At 34.4% G+C, this 24,583-nt stretch overlaps 1 protein-coding gene across 5 annotated transcripts in view; it reads left to right on the top strand.

Annotated features, from left to right (window-relative positions):
• Positions 1-24,583, top strand: part of TBC1D32 (TBC1 domain family member 32) — an 82,650-nt gene that overhangs the window by 11,249 nt on the left and 46,818 nt on the right. For all 5 annotated transcript variants that reach the window (XM_027900416.1, XM_027900413.1, XM_027900414.1 and 2 more), the window contains exons 12-23: positions 812-911; positions 1,174-1,311; positions 2,590-2,682; positions 2,914-3,056; positions 7,026-7,150; positions 8,250-8,451; positions 11,758-11,840; positions 13,897-14,035; positions 14,749-14,836; positions 16,315-16,433; positions 17,082-17,198; positions 20,544-20,632. In XM_027900416.1, the coding sequence (XP_027756217.1) occupies positions 812-911; positions 1,174-1,311; positions 2,590-2,682; positions 2,914-3,056; positions 7,026-7,150; positions 8,250-8,451; positions 11,758-11,840; positions 13,897-14,035; positions 14,749-14,836; positions 16,315-16,433; positions 17,082-17,198; positions 20,544-20,632 (1,436 nt within the window). The remainder of the gene's footprint in view (positions 1-811; positions 912-1,173; positions 1,312-2,589; positions 2,683-2,913; positions 3,057-7,025; positions 7,151-8,249; positions 8,452-11,757; positions 11,841-13,896; positions 14,036-14,748; positions 14,837-16,314; positions 16,434-17,081; positions 17,199-20,543; positions 20,633-24,583) is intronic.

The following is a 24,583-nucleotide window of genomic DNA, read 5'->3' as shown; positions in this document are numbered from 1 at the left end:
AGAAAAAGATACAGACAACTATAAAAGACCTTTATTTTATTTATCTCTATGCATAGAACAAAGCATAGAATAAAGCATATTCCATGCAACAAAGAATTTATAATAGAAAATCCATGAGCAGAGTAGTCTAATCTAATGTATAAGCACAGGGTAAACATCTGATTAAGTTTGGGTTTTTTTCTTATTGTGTATATCTGTGTATTTTACTTACACTTGTGAATAAGTCTTGGCAGCTGGAAACTGTAACAAATTTTAGTGTTCTTAGATCATAAGAAAACAGAATAAATGAACTTAATGCCAGCTGAAACCAGAACAATATGCTTTGTGTTTCCTTGCTAAAACCATGCTTACAATTTTTAAACTTTTATATACCTTGATTGGATTGTAATGGTATGATAATGATACGCCATTTCTGCAAAGAGAAGTAATATCACTGTCAGCACCCAGCAACCAAACGTACAGTTTAGTAAGTGTATTCAAGGCAAAGCTTTCTCGGTGGAAAATGAAAACCTTCCATAGTAATGACAATATGGAAATCACAGATTACTGCTGGCTTCTCAAAGCACTTGCGTATTCTCTGTACTCTTTTTCATAGATCATCTTAATGCTTGTCGTGTGATAATAATAATGTTAATGTATTTTAATAGCCCTGTAAAATTTTGCCTCCTGTTGGCTAATCCATCCAAAGCACCAAAATACGAGGTCACTGAAGTGGTTATTTAAGTTCTTGTGTTAAAGGATGGTACTTTCATAAAGAGGGAGTTCATTGTAAAATATCAAGTATTTTATTATTTTGTGCTTTATTCCACAGATTATTGCAGCTGTCCAGCAATGTCTTGATTATTTTGAATTTTGCAAGGCAGCAGCTAATAAAAGTTCCAAAGTCAGTGGCTTCTCTCAGCAGCGCTGTAGTGAGTACCTTTGCATGTCTTGCATAATATGCACATATATCCACATTCTTTAGGACTTTGAGCATGCTCCCTCAAGAGGAAGACATTGTGTCCATTGTTTTTCTTCCCAAAATGTTGTGTGACTGTCTTTTGAGAGAACATTGATAACATTGGTTAGTTACTTAAGCTGTCTTTATATACAAAATGATCCAGCTGTCTTACAGGTAGTAGCTAGGTACTGTAAAGGAAACTAAAAGAGTAATTTTTTGCTTTATTGTTAAAGGTGATAAACAGACTTTTTCTTACACTGGACAAGAATTGCAGTACATCTATTTTGTTCATTCACTATGCCTCTTAGGAAGATTGTTGATCTATAAGCAAGGCCAGAATCTCTTTCCAGTACAGCTGAAAAATAAAAAAGGTAAGGGGAGGGTTGAGAAAAATGGAACCTGTTGAAAAACACTTTATCCATACTTGATATATGTTTTCATTCCAATATTGTGGACATTGTAGAACAACATTCTGTTCAATTTTGTGCCTTGAAACTTTCATAGAGATAATTTTGAGTATCTACATAGTTTTTTAATCTTTGATGGATGTGGTTGAGTAGATTGCTTATGTATTTAGTTTAATTTATTTATATTAATATATTAATATTTTAATATATTCATTTCATGTTGAAGGACAGTTGGATCTGTATGTAAGTGTGCGTATTTCTGTGAAACCAGTTGATGTAATTGGTTGGAAGAGAGACATGAGAGACATGTCTAGGGACCAAAACTGTTTTTCAGGTGTGAAACAAAATCAGTATTTCATGCTAATTGCAAATTGAAAACAAGTGCTCCAAGTTTAACCTATTAATTAGGATAAAATAATGGTAGACTAGTTTGGTACCTATGGAGCCGAGGTGTTAATAAGGGCAGAAGAAATGAGATGGAATAGCCCTTGGACATACGGAAAAGTCTACATAGAGTGCTATGTTGTGCAGGGTTGGCAAATGAAGGTGTGTGAGGGCAGCTGTAGCATTCCATTACTTTATCATCTCTATTAGTTCCATGTAGAATTCAAAACTTTACTGGGTACTACTAATTCTGAGCCTTCCCTTTTGTCACTCTGTTTTGAGGATCAGGACTTGATAGATCCAGTGTAGAGCAGTTGTAAGAAACATCTTATATAGTGCTTTTGTCATTTATGGATTATCTGTATAATGCCATTCAAGCAGGGATCCATGGGTGGTAGTTGCTGCTTTTCTCTCCCCTACAAACGTAACAATCTTGCTATCTGTCTTCATAATAGTGCCCTTCTCAGCTTCATAGGTAGCAACTATTTAATCACAAGTTGTCTGATTTATTAGCATTATTAGATTAAACCTGGAGCAATAGTTCCCATCTTGCATTTAGCTACGTTTGTTGGGTTTGTTTCAGACTTTAGGAAGAGTTGTCTGACAACCTGTCTTTTTCCCTGCTTGTTTCAGCTAATCTAAAAGTAGAATAATGCTTTTTCTCTATGGCCACCTGTATTGACCATTCTCAAATGTTGGCTGACATTTGTTTCAGTGAAAGACATCGTAAAATTTCAGTTGGCTAAACTGAGAGCCAAGATCAAGGCTTATAAGTTGATCATGAAAATCCATTTTATTAGGAAAACTGAAGTTGTACTTTAATTTGCCGATTAATTTCCTCTGATTTTTTTTTAATAGGTAGTGTGTCCATAACTGATATGGTGGTATTATTTACTCAGCTTATTTATTACTCTCCAAGTTACCCAAAGACAGCTTTGACAGCACATACAGGTAAACGCTTTTTTTTCATTATATGCTAATATATGCAATTATAATGAGGCATGGGATGACTTCTTTTGCAATTTTTAATTTGTGTCTGTTATTTTTCTCTTCCTTACCTTCCTTCTTACCTCTGTGTTAAATCAGTGCTTAACAAAATTGTAATTCAGAACCAGCTACATAAACCATGTAGAGATATTTGTGTAAGTTATAATAAAACTAAATATTTCTTATGTTCACCAGACAGTTATTCTCCAGAAGGTCTTGTTATGGAGATTCTTCAAGTTTTTTGTGATCAAACAGGATGTGTTGCTGAATGTTTATATACAGACACAGTGATAGATGCCCTACTTCATCCTGTTCAAAGTTTGCTGAATGGCACAGAGGTTGGTAGTAATCTTCCAAGAAATTTTTACATCTAAATAGTATTACCATTTTTCTGTGTAGATTTATTTACTCACATGGTGTGATAGCTTCTGTGGTATTTTCTACATTAACTATTGTAGTATGCATTAAGTAGCTTAGGCTGTCATTATGATTGATCTGACAGACTTGGTTTTCTTTAAGTATTGTGAATGGTAGCAAAAATTGTACTCTAGTGTGACTACAAAAATACTGCTTAATTTTTTTTGATTGTTTTTGATTTTTCTTCTGCTGTCATTTGCAATATTTCTTGGATAGGTATTTGCTTTACCAACTATTTGAAAGGCAAAGGTAAATTCATATGGCAATTTGAAGTGTTCTCTATAAGTATTATGTGTAAAATATATACTTCTTAATGGAAAACTACTATTTTCTGAATTGATAAAAGGAAGAGGGTTTTTTTTGTTCTTTTTTTTAAACACTTCTGTAAGAATTATAACAATATTGGGAGACATTGTCTGTCTGTAGGAGTTGAAAATCTAGTTATAGTTTCAATCTGTCCTGTTGCTTTTGTTTTGACTGAGATGACTTAATTGATCTAGGTGACTGTAAGTCTCAAGGTAGGCTGTGAGTCTGAAATGTTTATGGAGGAGCCTGAGCTGACTTACATGAAGAGACTTTGACAGAAATTATTGGCTGAGAAGTTTTGAATTTCTGTCCTAACACTTTATTTGGGTGCCGAACTCATCTAAGTTCTTGAAGTTGAATTTTGTCTGTATTGTTCTGGTGACTTTTTCAGTGCAGTTTATTTTCCATAACAGATTCTTCATATTAAATCTGAAAATATTTTTACCTATGTAGAAATACTCCAGTGCTCTTTCGAAAGTCTAAACAACCAGTTACAAGTAAATACTTTAAAGTATGTATTTTTTAAATCTTAAAACTATAGTCCTGTAAAAACTCGATCATGCCACTAACTTAACTCTTCTATGGGTCCTTTTGTACTGAATACAGTAGCATTACTTATACATTTTATTATAAGGCTAACTATGGATGCTTTGGCAAGACTGACACTTAATGTTGAGTAGTTTTTACTATACACAGCAAAAATATAGTGGAAATTTTTTTAAGTACAAAAAATGACTGAACCTGCATATACTTTGAACAATGACAGCTAAATCTGAGAACAGTACTAAGGCAGCCGGACATGTCTATCTCGCATTGGTGCAACTGGACTTGTCTATCTCGCATTGGCCTTTTTAGCCATCAGCGCGCTTGTAGCAAGCGTGGGTAGAGCCCTTCTCAAATCTTCGTTTGCGAAACCTAGCCATGACTAAGGCAATACTTCATTGATTTACTGTCATGGAGGCCTTTGTAATACCCCATGCAGTCTCTGTGGTCACATGATATTCTGAAGTGTATACAACTGTCTGTTTACTTTATTATAGTAGTTAAACTATCTCTACAATTAACATCTTCCCTTTTTTTGTTGTTATTGTTTCTGCCATGCTCAGCTATCTCTCATAAGTATCTGAACTCTTTAACAAATTATAAGCTCTCCAGCTCATGTCCAGGAATATTTAATGCAGTGTAGCTGCAGGAGTCTGTGTATGTGTTGTGAATCTGGAACATGTCATATTTGTTCTAATGAAAGTGCAAATTGTTTGTATTGCCTCTGGCAAACCAATAGCTAAAAAAGGTAGAAAAAGAATTACCCTCTTTCTCTTTTACAAGAACTTGAACTGGTTTTGTTTCCCAGCAAAGCCGTTGGCGCTTCTTAGACACCCAGTAATCCCAGTTCTGGGCCATGCCTGTCTCAAAGGGAAGGCTAAGGCCACGAACACTTCTTTCTTCAGCTGGCGTTGGGGAAGGGGTAGCTCTGGACCTCTATGTGGGGCTCCTTGGTTTTATGGTGGGTCTAATGAGCAACCATAACGCTGTTGTTTTATGTTTGAGCTCTGAGTTCAGTTGGATAAGTGCAAGCCTTACTTGTCTTTTAAGCAGAGTTGCATTGTATATCTGTGGGAGAGAGGGGAGGAGAAATTCAGTGAGCAGGAGTTGTCAGAAGGATCCGTTTGTGGGCAGCAGTATAGACCTTTTGGACTCTGCAACCTCTGAGTTGCTGCTGAAGTATACATGGTGCAGAAGATTGCATTCACATTTTAAATAAACAAAGTGTGATAGGTTTTTTTTATTACTATTATTATTTACAGATTTTTTTGGTGTTTCACAGGGAAAGTAAAATAATAACAGTCTTGAAGAAGCAGTGACAGCCCAATATGTTCTTTTCTTAGAATCCTGAAGAATGATATCCAGTAACCTGAAAATAAAAGGTCAAGGAGATTTTTTAATGTCATTGAAAATTTTAACTAAAAAGAACAAACCAAAATTGTATTTTTCTCTTGGGTTGCCTTGACCCACCAGCATTAATAGTACATTCTTTAGATTTTGAAGTTGGAAGGTTATTTTTCTTCTGTGCACTATATAAAATATAAAGGTACCTATAAGAAAAGAAGCAGGAGCTGGATTGAATGGTATTTTAAAATAATTTCTCTTGTGAGTCCAGCTATCATTCATGAATAACAGAAGAGTGGAAAAGATTTAAGCAGCGGACTTTAACTTCAGCAGAGTGGTGCTTTATTGCCTATTCTGACATACTAAATATTTAACAAGTGTTACTGGAAAACAGTAGTCCCACCTAGCTCTGTATTGCCTAAAATTTGTCTCACTGTTGACTTCACGCTATTGTCCTGGGTGTCCATAGAGGGAAACTACCACATGGGACTAGGAATTTGGAGTGTTTCTCAGTCCCTGGGTCAGAAGGGGATGCTCTGAGTATCCTGCCTGCATTACCAAGGCATATGGATAAGAACAATTTTGCTGAGCACCCTTAGGATGCTGCATTAAGTTGTGCAGAATTCCAGCTACTGTCAGACCCTTGGCACATCTCCTGTTCTCATTCCCTGCCTGTAGTATGTTGTAGCAGCAGTGAAGCCCACTGTCCCATTGGTTTGAACCTTGAACTTCAAACATGGTTTTCTTCACCTCAGTCCTGCCTTTTCACTTTAAATTCAGTTGCACGGTGATCATTGGTCTGTGTCTGAATCTGCTCACTGTGTCTGGAGCTGCCCCAACTCACAAGCTTGTTTTTCTGGCTTAACTTTGGACCTCCCTCATCACTGTACAGGGAACCTGAACTGTTATGTGCACCAGTTACTATCGCTGGACCTTGCTTGGGTATGGTGGGACTGCCTACCCATCTGATGGCTATTACCCTGTTCAGTTCCTGGCTTTTTGTCCCTTGCAGAGCTTCCTGACAGGTTCTTCATGGAGCACCCAGTTCTGCTTGTGCACCTATGGAGTATTGATGTCACTTAATAATAAGCAATGGCAAATTTAACATTAATTTGGGCAGTATTTTCATTAGTTAGGATAATCATACCAATGAGTCTGAATACCAGTGTTAAATGTTCAAGTCTGCTTGATTACAGCAGAATTGTTTGTTATGCAGTGCTGTAAAGTGAATAAGAAATTGGTAGAGGACTATTTCTTTGCTCTGGTGAGAAGACTTTCCTCAGTGAGGTGGATGTAGAAGATCTTTTTGGGAACTGGAATTCCATTTCTAGCCAAAGAGCTGCCAATGCATCAAGGAGGGAGTTAGCATGTTTCTAACCTTGATTCCACATTGTCCTTACACTGTTAAATGGCTTATAAAGAGCCTTTCCACATTCATGGTGGGAAGGGAGAAAAAGCTTAGAAATGCCTGTGCTTTGTATCTGCACAGTCATTGAACTTCTGCTAAAATAATTAAAAGTGGCATTTGGGATGCAGATTTCTATGCAATGGCATTTGAACATGAGCTGTTTACTTACTATGTTTAAGCCATTAGGAAGTTAGAGAGGTGACCTTCAGGTACCCAAGACAGACTTGAAAAAAAGGCTTTCACAAAAACATTAAAATTAAAACTTCCTTTTTTTCTCTCTTCGGAATAGGTGTATATAAATTGTCTGGAAACTGCTTTATTTGATGTAGCTGATATTTTGGCAAGAATTACTGCTTCAGAAGACGGTCTTTCTCTTCTTCTGTATGGAGAAAATGAAAAAAATGCCAAAGAAAGGTGAGAGTGCATTAATGAATGGCATTAGGGAGAACTTCTGTGAATTACATTATTCTTATGAGACTCATTTACTCTTCTTTCATCTATCTATAATGTGATACATTTTGTTTATGTTTGGAGTAAAGTGTCTGATTATAAAAGTAAAGTAGTAAGTGTTTTAGAGTATATATTATGGAGGTATTTATGTGTAGAGCTGGGTGAAATGACACTTTAAAGAAATCCTTATATAAGAAGGGAGATTTCCATGTTTTACTTATTTTTCTAATTCGTATGACAACTTTCCTTTCTCTGAATGTAATTCCATTAAATTCATAGTGCTACTGTTCAGACCAATAGCCTCTCTTTTCCATTTTTCTTTGGTTTTAGAATAATCATTAAAGTTTATTGAAAGAATAGATTTAATGTAGTATTCACTTTTCAGTATAGCTAGTAGAGACAGATCTCGTGTAAGAAGCTCACATGAGTAACATTGTGCCTTATTTAGGATCGGTGTGATCCCATGGACTGTATATTGTTGGCTGATGCTAAAACTTGAAATGGCAATAAAATTGAGATGAGCCTTTGAAAATAGCTAAGCTGCAGATCTTGAAAATTTTTGGACTGTGTGTCTTCTAAGTGGAGAAGTCTCAGAATTATGTTTTTAAGGGGGTGGTAGTAAGATAGTATTTTGGAGAAATACAAATATTCTACAAATGTAGAATACTTGAGAAGGACGTCTTGGATTGGAAAAAGTAAGAACAAGGACAAATTTTATCTTGTAGTGATATACTTACCCCTGATTAAGCAGAAGCAAAGATGATTTTCTGGTTCCTCTTCAGAACTGGACTCCCATAAAACACTGATCTGTGTAGTTCATGGTCACGTGGGCTGAATTTTTGCATTGCGTAGACCTATTAGCCAAAGTGAAATAACTGGCTGTACTTTTTTTCTGACTGATGTAGGAAGTTATAATATAGTTCGTCTCTCTACAGTGGGTCATGGACTCTTTCTGTATTTTCTTTTCCTGTAGAAAAATTTAAAGTAGTTTAGTCAGAGGATTTGCTTCAAGGCTTATTGATTACTACAAAACAACATTTTAAATGTGCTGTTTTATTTCTAGCCCTACAGCTGCTCATGTAATTGTTCAGTTCACAAAGAAACTTCTTCATGACGATGTTTCTCTTTTATCTGGATCTGAACTTTTGCCAGTTGTTAAAGGAGCTTTCATTTTTATATGTCGTCAAATGTACAAAACTTGTGAAGGCCTGCAGATGTTAATTCCTTATGGCTTGCATGAATCTCTTGCGGAGGCCTGGAGAAAGGTAAATCTTGCTTTTGGATTGGGGAAACTGGAAAAAAATCTTACTGTGAGAGGTTCAGCTTATGTAATAGTTGTTCTTTGCTTCAGGTTGAGTATATTTAAGTAGTGAGATAGTGCTTGAAAATGTAAAACTTAAGTTCTAGTTTTCAAATTTTCCTTCTGTATATGAACCTAGCAGAAGCTTAATTTGAGACTTCTGTGTTGTAAGATTAAAACGGGAACTCTAAAGATGCATCATTAGACTGTCATTAGTTGTGCTTGATGCTTGAGGTCTCTTGATGTCATGATAACCACAGTCTTCCAGAGATCTTGTCGTCACTCTTGGTTTGGAATAGTTTGAAATGAAAGACTCCTGAGATGTGCTCTTACTAATTTTTGTTAAACTTGTTTGTTACAGTGAGAGTTATGGAGAAGAAAATGTAGATTCCAAATATTTGATTTAAATAGTTATATGCCATTTAATTATCCTCAGAAGAGACCATAAAGTGAATTGCCAGCAGGAGTTCTTGTCTTACCTGTGTACATAGATATCTTATGAAGTGTAGACTCTGTCTTTCAACTTCGATTTGATTGCTAGTCCAGTGCTTTTTCTGCAGGCAAGAAAGAACTTGGATCAAACAGTTCTGTGTGTTCTGCTTTCTGTTATCAAAGAATCACAGAATGGGTAATATTGGAAGGAACCACAGTAGGTCATCCTGTCCACCCTTCCTGCTCAAGCGGGGTCGCCCTAGAGCATGCGACACAGGATTCTGTCCAGACAGTTCTTGAATAGTCAGGGAAGTTCCACAACCTCTCATGGTCACCTGCACAGTAAAGAAGTTCTTCCTCATATTCAGGTGGAACTTCCTGTGCATCAGTTTCTGCCCATTGCCTCTTGTCCTATTGCTTGGCACCCTTGAGAAGAGCCTGGTTCCATCCTCTTGGCACCCTTCCTTCAGATACTTATGTACAGCCTCTTCTGGAGGCTGAACAGGCCCAACTCCCTCAACCTTTCCTCATAAGAGAGATGCTTCAGTCCCCTTATCATCTTCAGTTCAGTTATGAATTTACTGAACAAGGTATAGGGATCTCTGCCTTGTTCATTACAATTTTCTGTTTTCACTGTTCTAATAGTCATATGCAGTGTGAAAGTTGTTATGTATTATAAAAGTTTACTTCAGATGAAAAAATGACAGAAAATTTCTTCAAATACCATTTTGAAAAATTTCACAGTGAAACCAATTTAATAATAATAATACTGATAAAAATGTTTGAATCATTAAAATAACCATCTAGGTAAAAGTAGCAAAAAAATCTTCAGCTTTGGCTTCCAGCTAAACTGAAAGCATATTTAAACCATAGGTATTAGGACTCTTAATGGAAAACCACTGTGTTGGTTACTTCACACTGAAAAAGGGAACCGTGTCCATTTTTTTTTCCTCTGGTGACTGTAAAGTATTTTCTTGGAGAAGGATCAGACCAATCTGGAACAAAGAATTGGCTAAGAGACTAAGTTTTTATTTTCTGGAGGTGAGGAAACAGGAGGGAAAATGAATGCAAACTAAAGAGAATTAGAACAGCTTTTTCCTGTCAAATGCTGTGTGCTTTTATTATGATTAGACATTTAAAAAATACAATCACAATGTAAACTGAGACAGAAAATATCAGAAAGATAGAACATAAATAGAAGAAACTTAAATCACCATCTTGTGGGTATTTCTCACAACTTCAAATATGAATATTATCATAAAAGAATACATTTTTATTGCAAATAAATATATTATTAATTAGAATCATAATTATATCTCAGTAACCTGTTTTTCATCAGAGAATGTTGGTTTTTAAACTTATATTCTTCCTTGCATTGAAAACTGGAGTTTTTTTCTTGAATAAAGGAGTTTAGTTCACTTGAATCGTGCTGTAAGTTACATAACTCATCAATCTGTCCATCTTTTTATGCTTTCCTGTCATGTAGGTAGTCAGTCTTGAACTAACTTATGCTCTATTTAATGTTTATTGCAAGCAGACTGCTTAAAGCTTTTGATGGTCATTTCCAGTTATTTGCTCTGAGACACATTTACACATGTACAAAAGACTTCTTTGCACATTAAAATCCTTTATTACGATATAGAACATTATATAGAGGAATTGTTTTGACACATACAAGATAAGTAGACTGAATGTGTTGAATTAAAAAAAAATATTTAACTTTTTAAAAAAGATTAACATCTAACTGACAAAGTGCCATTTCTTCCCGTTACTTTTATGGTCAAATTGAGACTGAAGTATGATCAACATAGTCAGGACTTCAGGAATCAATAAGATAGTACAGGAAAGTTCCATTTTTGACTCCATCATGTTACTACTTTTTAAGTTATTTTCTGTCATTGTTCAGTTTTAAAATAGCTGCAGTTTATAAAATATTGTACCATTTTATGGTAGCAAAAGTGGTGGACTTTGATAGACTCTTTCCAAGCAATAGTGTCAGTTTTTAAATGGCTAGACTGGTAATTTGTTTTCTTTTCTTTTACGTATCTCTTGGAAATTTTAAGACTTATGGAGAAACAATTTTTTTCTTGGCAGATTCTGATGAAATTCTGGGACAGAATTTATACAGATGATAATAAAAAGGGAACAACAGATCCAATACAATGGACTAGTTTAATAGAGGAATCTTTTGTGGATTTATTACATCATGTTTATAAGAGAGTAAATTAATGACTGCTTACTTGCATTTGAATTGTGCAATTTGCTTTTTATCCCTAGAAACATAAAACAAGTAATTAATTTAAAATATACTATGTCTTTCACGCAAGTTATTTTCAAACATCATTTAAACTATAAACTCCATCAAGTATAAAAATATGTATATATATTTATGTCTGTAGCTGTATCTCCATACAATATAGATAAATTTATATAATTTATAAATAAATAAAAAGTGGCAGCATTAATCAATAAATTTGATGTTGCATTGTTGACTCCAGAGACTGTTGTTTCCATTACCTGTGATAAAAAGGGAGTAAAGAGTCACGATTTTTTTTTCTTTTTTTTTCTTTTAAATGCCAGTTTTTGCTTTGGGAATCTCCAGGTGGGAAGTTTTATTTAAGAATTCTTAAATTGTTTATACCCAAGGAAGAAGGAAAAAATAAGCTTATCTGGAATAAAAAACATAGTGGAATAGTGTATTCTATGCCAAAGACTAAACTAAAACCTGATCACTGCTATTTTTGTCTTTAATATATAAGAAGAGAATTAGCAAGATCTGGAGTTTAAAAATAGTGTAAATAAACAGTAAGGAGGTACTTATTTATTTTTTATTTTACAGACAAGTTTGCTTTCGGAAAGAGTATCTACTCCTGTAAGTGGTGCTGACTCGACTTCCTCAATAAGTCTGGAGTCAAAAAACTTGTAAGTTTATGCTTAATTTATGCACATGTACGAGTCTGACATACAGCTTCTTTAACCACAATTGAGACATCTTGTAACCCTATGTCCATATTTTAGTTTGATCCCAGGTGGCAACTAAATACCACACAGCTGCTCACATCCCAGTGGAATGGGGGAAAAGAGAATCAGGGACAAAAAAAAGGAAATTAACATTCATGGGTTGAGTGTTATGAGCAGTGTAATAATTGAAACAAAGTAAAATGTAGTAATACTAATAATAGTAATACTACTAATCTTAATAATAACAATAATAGTAATGAAAAGGAGAGAGAGAAATACAAGAGAAACGAGTGACACGTAACATCATTGCTCACCACTCTCCGTCTGATACCAGCTCATTACCAAACAGTGATCGTCCCCTCCTGGCCAAGTCCCCCCATTTTATATACTGAGCATGATGCTCTGTGGTATGGAATATCCCTTTGGCCAGTTCAGCTCAGCTGGCCTGAACTCTCTCATGGCTTCTTGTGCATCTACTTGCCTGCAGAGCATGGAAAACTGGAAATTCCTTGACTTGGATAAGACCACTAGGCAACCAATAAAAACACCAGTGTGTTACCAAAATCATTCTCATCCTTAATATAAAACACAGCACTTTACCAGCTACTAAGAAGGAAATGCGCTCTTTCCCAGCCAAAACTAGGCTATCATTTTGCAAAAATGGTAGTAATAGGTAGAGGGAGTGAAGTCATCCCAGCATAGGTCTCAGTAGTGTTACAAAATTGTTCCTGACCTTTGAGGAATTAGCTTAGAGAATGGTATAAAATTGACTTCTAGTTGATTCTTTTTGACTACAGAATTTGGTTTGAGGACAGTGTGAATTGGAAAGCACAGAACAGAACAACTGTCAGTTTATTTTAGGGCTTTGATGTGGTGCTAATTTAAAATGCTGTTCTGCTGAATCATATTTACACCTTCAAAGTATTATGTAGCAAGATTGGCCAGTGTTGGTGCTAGTGCAGAAACTAGTTAGTTAAGCATATTCTTATTTATACTTTACCATAGATTTAATGTATAATTGTAAAGACACCTCAACAGTTATTACTGTAGCCTGCGGTGGTGGCATGTGGACTGGTTATAGTAATTTAAATCTAGTAGCAAAAAGAGATCTAGGGATGCAGAGCTCTGACTCTACCACTGATGTAAGCAGTAATGTCTTCCTAGCATCTAAATTTTTCATTTAGATATGGAACAAGATATGCTGATGATTTTTTTGGTGAAATCTTTGCTTTTGAACATGACATGGAGGAATTCTGCAGAAGAAGTGATTAAATTTCAGGGTGATAGGTCACTGCTGTTGGAGAAGCTGCATGCAGCTTGCTGATGATGTGACTCAAAAATGGGAAATGAGAATCCAGTAAGCAAATGCTTGGATCACAAGAGTCTAGTGATACCTGCAGGAGTGACTAGATACCTAGTCATAGGTGATGTAATTGCTTAACTTTTCTTTGTAGGGCAGAAGATATCATCATAATTTATTCTTGCGGTTGCTATTCTCCCTGCCATGTCTGTAGAAAATATTTTCCATTTACTGCTCTTAATACATGAAACTATTGCATAAATATAACACCTTTCTTCATAATTCTGTAGTAATCTTTAACAGGAGCCTTTAGCTCCTTAAATGTGAGTCTCTCATAGTGTTTTTACATTGTTGAGAAATTCTGTGCCTGCTTTGCCAACTTTTAACTCCACATTTATACCTTAGGACTGTATAGAGTCATATAGCAAGTCATACATACGTTTAAGGATGGCATAGGTCTTTTAGGTTCCCCTTTACATCATCTTTCGGTTCAGTGTTCCTACCTAATCTTAGTTTTGGCAGAAGGAGTTTGAATATTTGCACAAAATACAGTCTCATATATATTTACAAATGCCTTTTTTAAACTAACATAAGCTTATAAAATATAGAGTTCAGTGAGTGAAGTACTGTTGTTTTTCAAAGTTAGAAATTGAATGTTTTCTTTTTTTCCCATTTTTTTTACATGTAACTTTAATTACTGTTTTGTTACTCTTGCAGTTTGTTATGGGAAGAGACTTTGTTAGATGCCTTGCTGTATTTTTCTACAACACCCAAAGGATTATTTCTTCTTCATAGTACAGGTGCCATGAATGACTGTGTGAACTTTATGTTCAGCAGTTTATCAAAAAAACTCCAGGTAAGCATTACAGAGTGAATATGGTTTTTCTTTATTTTTTAATGACTAAAGGAAAGAAGAAAGAAAATAAATCCAGAAACCATGTTGTCATTTTCTTTTTTGCAAAAATGAATGTAAAATGTAGCTTATAATCTTTAATATTGGTGGCACACTGAATCTAAGTTTCTTGGATGTTGCTCATCATCACAGTTCCAGGCATATGTTTGGTTTCTTGGACTTTTTATTGTAAAAAGTTTGAAATGCTAGGAAAGATATTTTTTCTTTTTCTTTTTTCTTCTGAGTGCAAATTTTTGTAGACCAAGCTGGTAGGTGATGCTGAAATCATCACCTAGATGCTAGATATGCTAGACAGTACGTGAAATATAACAAAAAAATCAGATAATTTGCATTTTTAGGGCAAAAAAGTCATGTCACAGGCATCCTACTAAATATGTTCAAAACCCATTAAAATACTAGTGGTTTTATTTGCTGATGTTACATGTCTCAACCAGAGTCTTTGTGTTTAAATTTTTAAAAGATACTTGATAAAGATGTTTGGTTTGGAGTCTGACCCTGCTAAGTGTGCAGAGGATAAAATCTGTGGGCTGTTCAAGTCTAACCATGAAGTGGATTAAATTCTGTAAACAAGTGTAGGAAAGATCAATATTTAAGAGATCATTTGAGACTTCCATGTCTTTTGAGTAACACTGTGCTTCTGTATTTGTTACCAACAGACAAATGAATATGAAGAGTTTGGTAATCGGGTAATTGTTACACAAATGGCAACAACACCAATGGGTGCAGTAGCTCTACAGAGTTCAGGTAATTGAAGAATGATGTTATTATGAATAATTACTGTAAATGCTGTAGTCTTGCATATTAGAAAAGTGAGAAAGATGTTAAAAAAGATCAACTGAGTGGAATAATTACACAGTATTAACAAAGACTACTTAAATGTCTGTTAATTTCTTCTAATTGGAAATTTATCCTCTCCAACTTTCCAAGTAATTCATTAATCTTGATGCCACATTTTGGGATTTGTTTTAGTTTTTCTTCTGAAATGGTGCAAAATCTTTACTTCATTGGTTTGGGTTTCCAGAAATTTCCTGTGTCTGTGTGAAGACATTTATACTGCTTAAAAATAAGAACAATTTGCAAGTGCTTCTTATTGATCTGCAGATCAGAATTAATAACTGTTGTTGTCTGTAATTTGTGTGTACATTTCCATGGTTACTGACTGCTCAGGGAGTGAGGGACTGCAAAGACCTGAATGTCATTGGTGAGCTTATACAGTAGTGAGATGTAAATGAGAATGTCTGAATTGACAACAGTTATATGTCAGCCCATAGCACAAAGTCCCTTCAGATTCAGTCTCAGATAACACAGCCGTTACCATATCAGCAATCCAAGTAGTTATTACATTAAAACTAGAATCTCATCAATAAAATGAAGGTACTGTCTTAAGTTGCTAAGGAAGTCCATGAGGTACAAAAGTTGAAAATCTCTCCGAGTTTCTAGAAGTGGCTGGTGTGTAACTAAGGTGACTTGACTGAAAGACTGTCACATAGGTAGGCAAACTCTGCCAGTCAAAGAAACTGATTGTTAGTTGCTTGTTATGTATACCTCTGGGATTTTTCAGAAAGCAGGTAGCAGATCTACTTGAGGAGTTACCCATCTGTCCTGTTTAAGGTTCTCAACCAAATTGCTTCTTACAGGCCTTGGTGTCAAAGACAAATGACAGACCAAACAGCATTGATTTTCAACCCTGAGAGCTTGTGTAATATATGTAAAGTTTCTGTTAAGCCTCTAACTTATCTACGGAGATTTCAGAGTTAGATGGCTATCTTTCCTCTTCTCTTTAAATATTTAACATGTTAAATTGAGCTAGTAGTGCTTCTCCTAAATTATTTTTTTTTTTAGTCCTTAACTTTTCTTTGTGATATGTTTTAATTTATTAGTTATAGTAAATCTGTATTTTTAAAACCATAGAGACAATACTAGCTAGGTCTTGATCTGTTGCATTTAACTTAAAGAAGGTCACCAACTTATTTATATGGAAGATATTTAAATATCATCCTAATCTAATGTAATAGTCTTTGGAAACTGTTTCTGTAGATTTGAGATTGAATATAAGCAGAATACCGTAGAAAAGCAGTTTTGACTACAGGATTGAGAATAGCAGGGAGAGTAACCCTCAGGCAGTCTGTCTGATGAAATTTTAGTCAGTGTAGAGAATTTTTAAGTGTAGTGTAAAATGTTTTTAATATGAAATTCATAATTAGAACAAAAATTTTCTTTAGGCTTTATAAAGGCACTTGTAACTGAATTATGGTCTCTTTTGGAGTGTGGAAAAGATGATGTGAGGATAACCCAACCCAAATCTACTCCAGTTGACCCTATTGACCAAAGCTGTCAGAAGGTAAGAAATTATTTTATCTTATTATCTAGTCTTACTTAATCATAGAAAAAAACCCCCAGTGTTGTGTTTCAGATAGGATGATACATACCTTTTTGTAAATTTTTAGTGCATCTAATCCTACTTCTTGGCATAGGTGTCAAAGCCGGTGTAATACACTAATCAAATGATGACAGATTGAAAGGATCCTTGTGTTGTTTGGCAAGTCACGATGCCAAGGATTCACTGTAAATTAATGAATAACAATCATGAAAACTGAACGGACTTTCAAACTGAAAGTCTTAAATACTGACCATCAGTTCATGTATCTGATTACTGTAGTACAGTTGGGAAGAACTATGTGTTTTAGAGTGTCTTGTGTGATTTTAGAATTATGTGGTGAAATACTATAATTTTCAAAATTGCTGTCAGGGTCATAAGTAATACATATATGTCACATATAATGCATATTTCACAGACACTACTGCCCTTTTAGATTATATAGATGCCTGCCAGGGTACACAGTCTTATCTTGGGCAGCTCTTTTTATGTCAGTTTCAGCCTGTAAAGGATGAGAACAAACAGTCTAAATGGGAAATAATTGCTAACATATACTTAGTTATACTTAACTGATTAATACTCTCTTTTGTCCCTCCTTTTTTCTTTCTCTAGTCTTTTTTGTCTCTGGTAAACTTGCTCACTTACCCTGCAGTTTTTGAGCTCCTGAGTAAAAGAAATATACCAGATAAACCAGTGTATTCATTCCGTGAAGTACCCTCAGATGTTATTGTAAGTATTTTGAAAGAAAAATAAGTACTTCTGTGAAGACATATTTCCTAAGAAAATTTTATTTTTTTTTATAATAGAATAAGTTGTTTTCTTATTGAGAGATTTTGAGTTCTTCTGCATTTTGTATTATATACAGCATGAGGGCAGTATATGCACATATCACTTCATGTTAACTTAGATTTTCATTCTGAAATCCTAAAGATAATATAACATTTTATGCCTAATTTAAAGGTCATCTTTCCTGGCTTGTGCTAGAATTGTGTTTTTCCATGGAAAAAAAAGTGACATACATAAACCCCTCTCTATGTGCATGCAGTTACATGCTGAAAAATGTGTATACTTGTATTTCATACAATATTGCTCTATCACACTATCTGTGGGTTTAAGCAGAATTTAAAAAAAGAACAAAACTAAAGTACAAAACCTCCATATCTTCAGCTTTTTTTAATAACACACAATTCACACAAAGAAAAAAAATCAGTAATTGGAAAGTTAGTGATAAAGGCATAGTTCAGAAAACTAGTTTCGCCATTTCTGTATTTAGCATTATTTTGTATTTGATCATCCAACTGCAGCCCATTAGGGTTTTTTTTCTCGTATACAAAGCACAGACAAGTTTAATTTGTGACCTTGAATGACAGTTAAAATCAGATTTTTTTCTAATGAGCTAGCACTTCCCAAGCTCTGGACTGGTGGTAGCTTAGATAGTTTAGACAGAGTGTATCACAATAATATGTGTTATGTTTGGAAGGGATTTTTGAGCTCTTCTTTGTAGTGTTGTTTTGATGATTTCAGGAGGAAATAGGATGAAAAATTTCATTTTTTCAGTCTACTGAATGTTGATATGTCTACCAGTGGATAGTTCTGTTCAGCCATGAAGTTTTTTGAGCTACTGGGAGCAAGGGAGATAGATGTATGTTGAAGATGATAAATATTTGAGAGCTTTCAAGTTGTGGTAGATCTTAAGTAATGATTTTTGTGACTTTTGAAAGCCAGCGTTGTTTTCACATTGGAGGCACTTCAGTATTTTTATGGAAATCTCTAGGTTTCCAGACATACCAATACTGATACAATTGGTCAGAGTTCCCTGAGCAGTTACAGATGTTTTTGATGTGCAGCAGTGGGTTTTGTAAGCCTAAGATAGACATCCAAGATAATGTAGTTAACAAAAAGTGAATGGTCAGATCGTCTAATGTTACTTGAACATTTAATGGCTAAGTAGACAAAGTACTCAGAAAACTTCTGCAGTTAAGCAGAAAAAAGAGGTTTGTTTAGAACCATGGTTTTGGGCAGTGATGTAGAAAGTCAAAGGTAAAAGATTTTGACTGGATATAACTATGGTTAGAAAGCAAAGTAAAAGCAGTTTCTATGCCACTAGAAGATTTGATTGGAAGACTTAATTACTTTGTGTGCTTCATTTTTTCCTCTGTTTCTGAATCATGTCACGTTACCACAGCATCTGACTTATTTATGCTAAACTATACGTGGTAATGCACAGAACCTGGTCTTCTTTGTATGCCCTTTATTTCTTAAATGCACAGGATTTAAACATTTGTTCCTCTTTTTTTTTTTTTTTTAATCTGTCTAATTGCATCATTAATTGAACAGATTATTAGTTGGGATTTTACTACTTACTACTTTTACAGCTGTTGACTAACCAGGTTTTTATTTTGCGCCCTTAGGAAAATTTTTCCTAATACATTCAAGATCTCTCTTTACTGTGTTTGGTGTATTTTAGAAAATGGAGCACATAAATCAGAGTCCTTCTGCCTGCCTTTAGTCTTACTTTGAGGGTATCTACTGCATGTGTATTCAAGGAAATCTAGCTTGGAAGGTACCCTCCAGATCTGTAGCTTTAAAAGACATATTAGAACAGGTGATCTTTTTTTTTCACTGATTATGGAGAATCTTGTATTTAGAATAGGTTATCTTAGGTATTCAAAGTAGATGACATCTGACCTGTAATATTTAATAACTGCTTTGTAGCTAAGCAGTGCAGATCTATCTGCACATTCTTCTGGTGGGACAGGGTGTTGGACCTCATTCATTATCTTCATTCCTAAAATCTCAAACCAGAGTTTGGTCTCCTTTCGTAATAGTCTTCTCACTGTGCCTGCGCTTTCCACTCTTTTTCAGGCTCCAAGATTTGATGTATAAATGAGGGAGGGAGGTTTTTGCTGAAGAAATATCTCTTAGCATTTAAGTCTTTGTATGTGCAAATATCTAAAAAAGTTTTAAACCTCAAACAAATCAGTTGCTTACATTACCAATTTTATGAACAACCTTGGGGTCCAAGTTGAATTGTTTTAGTGTGAATTATATATGTAGAAAAATCTGTCTCACTCACCACCCCAAAAAATCTAACAGGAAAATATGCTTTCACCATATTTTAAATAAGAATGCATTTTATGAAGCCGGTTTACTTGGACAAGTTCTAGACCTGTTTTTCTACTATTTTCAGTTTTACTTGTTTTTTTTTTCTTTTCTCTCTGTTGAAAACCAGAGCTTTGGTTGATTTCATGAAAATATGAATCTTAACTTTTCTATCATATTATGTTGAAATAACTCATTGATCTAATTAGTTGAATAATGACTCTCTGCTGTCTCTGAAACGGTACTTAAATATGGAGGAAATAAAAGTTTTGATTTAATCCAGATTAAATAAAGCTCCTAAGGACCTTGTTGTTTGTGTCTTCTGAGCATAGTACAGAAATCTGAGGTAACATCAGTGAATTTTTTTTACATTTCATAGTCTTTTAATGAAATTATTTCTTAGAAGCAGTTTGGATTTGCAGTGAACTAGAGGGAAAGATAATCAGGTTGGATTTGTGGAAGAAATGGGAAGCAGCCACAGGTCACTGTCTATCACATGAGATGCTCTGCGATAAGAGGTGTAAGCCTCAACATTTGAGCCAAGCCTTGCTACATTGAGAATAAATGGAGGTGTCTTGCAGCATGTAGTACTAACCAGTGTTAGAAAGAGTATTATATTAAAAGATTTGCTGTTCTTTTCATTGAAATAGACATGTACACATTTCAAACATACAAAAACCAGTGTAACATTTTTGTTGTGCTTCAGTACTAAAGAACTAGGATAGTTGATATGCCATGATCTTTTTGTATGCTTAGTGAATTCTGGTTTTTAACAGATATTTTTTTTCCTAACCTTGTGCATGGTTTCTTTTTGCCATTGACTTTTGAGTGGAAAACACATTTTATTACAGAAATTATTTCAATGGGTATTTCAGTAATGGTTTTCATTTAACAGTAAACATCCCTACGAATCTATTATGTGCATAAAATATAAAATTATACATTTTTTTTCCCTTTCTCTTCCTTTGGCAGGATATCATTGACAGGCTTATAATTTTAAATTCAGAAGCTAAAATTCATTCCTTATTCAGTTATGAACAATCCCACATATTTGGTCTGAGGTAGGTTGCTTGGCTTTTTTTATTCTCTGGTCACATTAACTAAATAGGATATAACATGCTTGAATGTGTTACTTCTGACAAGATAATATTCTGTGGGTTTTATTATGTATGAAGGTGAAATTCCCCTCTTTTTTAGCATAAGATTAAATGAAAAATTACCTGCAAAATGAGAACAGTGATGAATCCAATCTTATTACCTGTAAATGGATATATTGTAATATGAGAACCAGTGATAGAAATTGCATGTTATTTTGCCTACTTGATTATAAAAGACGTATTGTACATCTACGGTAATGTATAAAACAAAAATCATACCAAAATACTAAAATAAACAAGTTACTGTGTTTATATCAGTGTTTGGTTTATGTAGTCTCCCTGTACTTCAAATTATTTTTTTAGTCTTGGTTTAGTTATCACCAGTTTCATCAAAACTTATTTGAGGAGAGTACCATTTGATCCCAAATATTTCTAGAACCTGAAGGTACACTTAAAGTATGCCCACACTGTCACACTCATATTTTGTAATATTAAGTGCTTTATAATATTTTAACATTGACATAAGTTTCTGCATTTTTATTCTGTTTTCCAAAGATGAATATATAAATCCTTGAATTAGTTTGTTTTTTTTTTTTTTTTAAGGAACATATTTTGTACAACTGAAATAAAAGATCATATTGGAGTGTACTTCATAGTATGGAAAACTGTGATAACCTTGCTTGAGCAGTTAAGTTCTGCAACATTAGCCTTCTGCAGCTGTATTTGTACTTTGATATAACAGTAAAATTATTTCATACTGTGTATGAATAGCCATAAGATACAGTATAATTTGCTGATAAGGATGAGCATGGAGGAGATGAACAATGGCAGAGTTTGGAGTTGGGAGATAAATGATGTTGCCATATGAATCAGAAGTTATAAATACTGCTTTGGAGGAAGTCATTAGTTTATAGAGGAATGAGAAGTCCTAAGATGCAATTTGAAAAATAAAATACTGTTTTTCATTTAGGTTTAGACTGATTCCATAAAAAGCTTGACATAACTTCTATTGATTTATTTAGTATTAAGAGAAAGTTTAAGTTTCAGTTTAAAATAACAGGTGGTTGAGCAGCACTAAACCTGACAGAGTTCAAGAGGCGTTTGGACATTGCTCTCAGGCACATGGTGTGATTATTTGGGTTATGCTGTGCAGGGCCAGGAGTTGGACTTAGTGATTCTTGTGAGTCCCTTCCAACTTAGGATTTACAGTATTAAGACTTAAAAGAAACCCTAGTCTATATTATCTGAACATGAGGGATACATAGTTCATGTTACAGTTCCTTGATCTTTCATGTGAGCTCTGCTGACTGCAGAAGTCTGTAAAACAGACCTTTCCTTGTTGGTTTGCTCCTTGACAAAATTCCATCAAGGATACCAAGCAGCAGTTAGATCAAATAATATCAGAGGCTTAACGGTCTGAAAATCTAGAAATTAGAAAGAACAAAAGATCTACATTTTTCTTTGCTGCTATGTAGAAATAAAATATATATCTGTTTTTGATAACTGCACCATTGAAAAACTGAAAGATTTTGTGAAATACTTGTCTAGAAACATTTCTTCTAGTCTTATTACCAACAGTACAGCCAAAGCCACATTCCTTTAATTGTTCACAGATCTACACACCTTATACTTTATATTTGTACATGTGCCTCACCCAGAGCTGAGTGCTGAACTTCATATCTGTTTAACTTACAGGTTATATTCTAAAGGCCCTACTTTTCTTGTTCAAAACAATTATGGATTTACTTTCTTGAGTGTCAAACAAGTTTCACTGTTCAAAACTACATTTTTCTTCATACTGTACATAAATATAACTTTAAATATATAGATACTTCTGCAGTCTGTTAATCCAGAATGCACAGAAAGCAAGCCTTAGTTTAGTTCAAATCTGTGTTGCTTTTTTTCTTTTTTTTAAGGTCTTGGTTGTATCTTGGCCTAGGATGATTCTTCAGTAGTTTCACAGACGTTGATTCCTTTAGTTGCAACTCTTGTGTGCTTCTGGGATGACATTTATTCATTTGAAAGTAGTTTTAAGCTAATTTGTAAAAAAAAAAAACAACCAAACAAAATAATATTAATTACAGGTAAACTTCAGGCTTGAAATTAGTGATAAGAAAAGTCAAAGTATGTAGACAGTTCCTAATTTGTGTGTAGAAAGATTTTCAAACTGTCAGTTCAACTTTCAACTTCAAAGCAGATTTACCGTATTTAAAATAGAGAAGTCTCACAGTCGGCCTGTACTGGTTGATAAAAGAACACTGAAAGCTGTCTCAACCACTCTTTTGTACAGCCTGAATATCTGGACGCACAGGAACTAATGCAAAAATTCTCAGTGCTTTTTCTGTTTTAGAAGATTCTGAACTTAAATTGCCTTCAGAGCACAAATCCTAGGGAAAGGAAAATGACAACAGTAATGAAAGTAAATTTTTAACATACTAAACACAGAGAATTTTCTTAATTTAATGATCCGCATTATTTCTTTGATACAAGTGTTCCCATCGATCTGGTCTTAGAAGGTATTGCATGTGAGAAATAATTTCCTTAAAATGTGACACTAAAAGTCTTAACCACCTCCCTTTCAAGACCAAGTTCTTTGAATTTCTGTAGCATGTATTAACAAAGGAATTAAGAAAACAGTAGTAACATACTTCTTCCATCAGATTTATGGTTTTATATGTTTTCAGGGCAACTTAGCTAGTATTGCAGTACAACGAATACATCCATGAGTTTTGATTTTTACAGCCTGCTAAGAAAGTATATGCATAATATATATATTTTCAAAGCTTCTGCCTAAAGCCTTATTCAGGTATTTGCATACTGCTGTTCTTTCTATTCAGAAAATGAGTTTTCTCTGAATGTTAGTGACGGCGTGTTGTTGGCAGGATTGAAGTGTGGCAGAGTAACAGATTTGTACCTTTGATAATCAACCTTCTGTCTCTAAAAAATGTCAATACTCCAAAATAAATTCAAATATAATCTTTCAGTGTCAGCTTGAATAAAAAGCAGAATGCATAGACTGTGGGCAGTGGGAGGGAATCAGAGTAGCATCTTTGCAAAAATTTCCTTTATTTAGCAGAGTGCTTTTTTAACATACACTGTTCCTGGTAATTATTTATTTCACCCCCTTTTTTTTTTTGCATATATGAGCCGTCAGAATACTTTAAAGAGGAGAAGTAGACCCTTTCTTTCTTTGACTGTCTTACATACATACATATGACACTATCGAATTTATGTGTTTTTTTTTTTTTTTTACCCCAGTGGCTTATTTTGACCATAAATCAATAAAACTCCTAAATATTGTGAGATCAAAAGATAGTTTGTATGTACATTCCAAATTGGAAGTATCTTTGTTAGCCATAGCCTCGTTCACTGAGACGCCTTCTACTAGTGGGTGTCAAACAGCAAGGAAAGCACTCTGTTCAAGAATTTGGCTTTCTGCAGGGAGACACTTGGAAGACTCTGAGGGCAAATCCTGTTCTTTCAGTTATGCAAATTGCAACTGTTTTCTTTGTCATACAAAATACCATGATGAATATATTTTTATTTATAATGCTAGTTTTCTTGCTTACTGAATGGGTGCAGAAGATGAAAATAATGCGTTTTGTCTATTTCTGTTGCCCTAAAAAACTACTAGAGAAAGATTTAGGAAAGAAAGTTTAAATAGTTTATATTATACTGACATAGAAATCAATCAGTCTCTTGAAATTTGCCTCAAAGCAGTATGTCTTTGTCAAAATTTCATCTAGTGCACTCCAATGAAATCCAGATGAATGAATTAAATCCTGCAGGAGCTGGGAAATGAAAAAGAATGTGATAGGCCAAAGATAACTTTGTGGGTTTAGGAAATACAGATAACAAACACACCTCTGTTCTTTTCATTTTCAACTGCATTTTAAACACCCCGCCATATATATA

This window comes from Empidonax traillii, unplaced genomic scaffold (genome assembly GCF_003031625.1).
Source record: "Empidonax traillii isolate 1590-97213 ecotype Southwest subspecies unplaced genomic scaffold, ASM303162v1 scaffold724:size316974, whole genome shotgun sequence".
NCBI lineage: Eukaryota > Metazoa > Chordata > Aves > Passeriformes > Tyrannidae > Empidonax > Empidonax traillii.
Note: the sequence above shows the minus strand (reverse complement) of the source record. Positions and strands in the feature narration are given on the sequence as shown.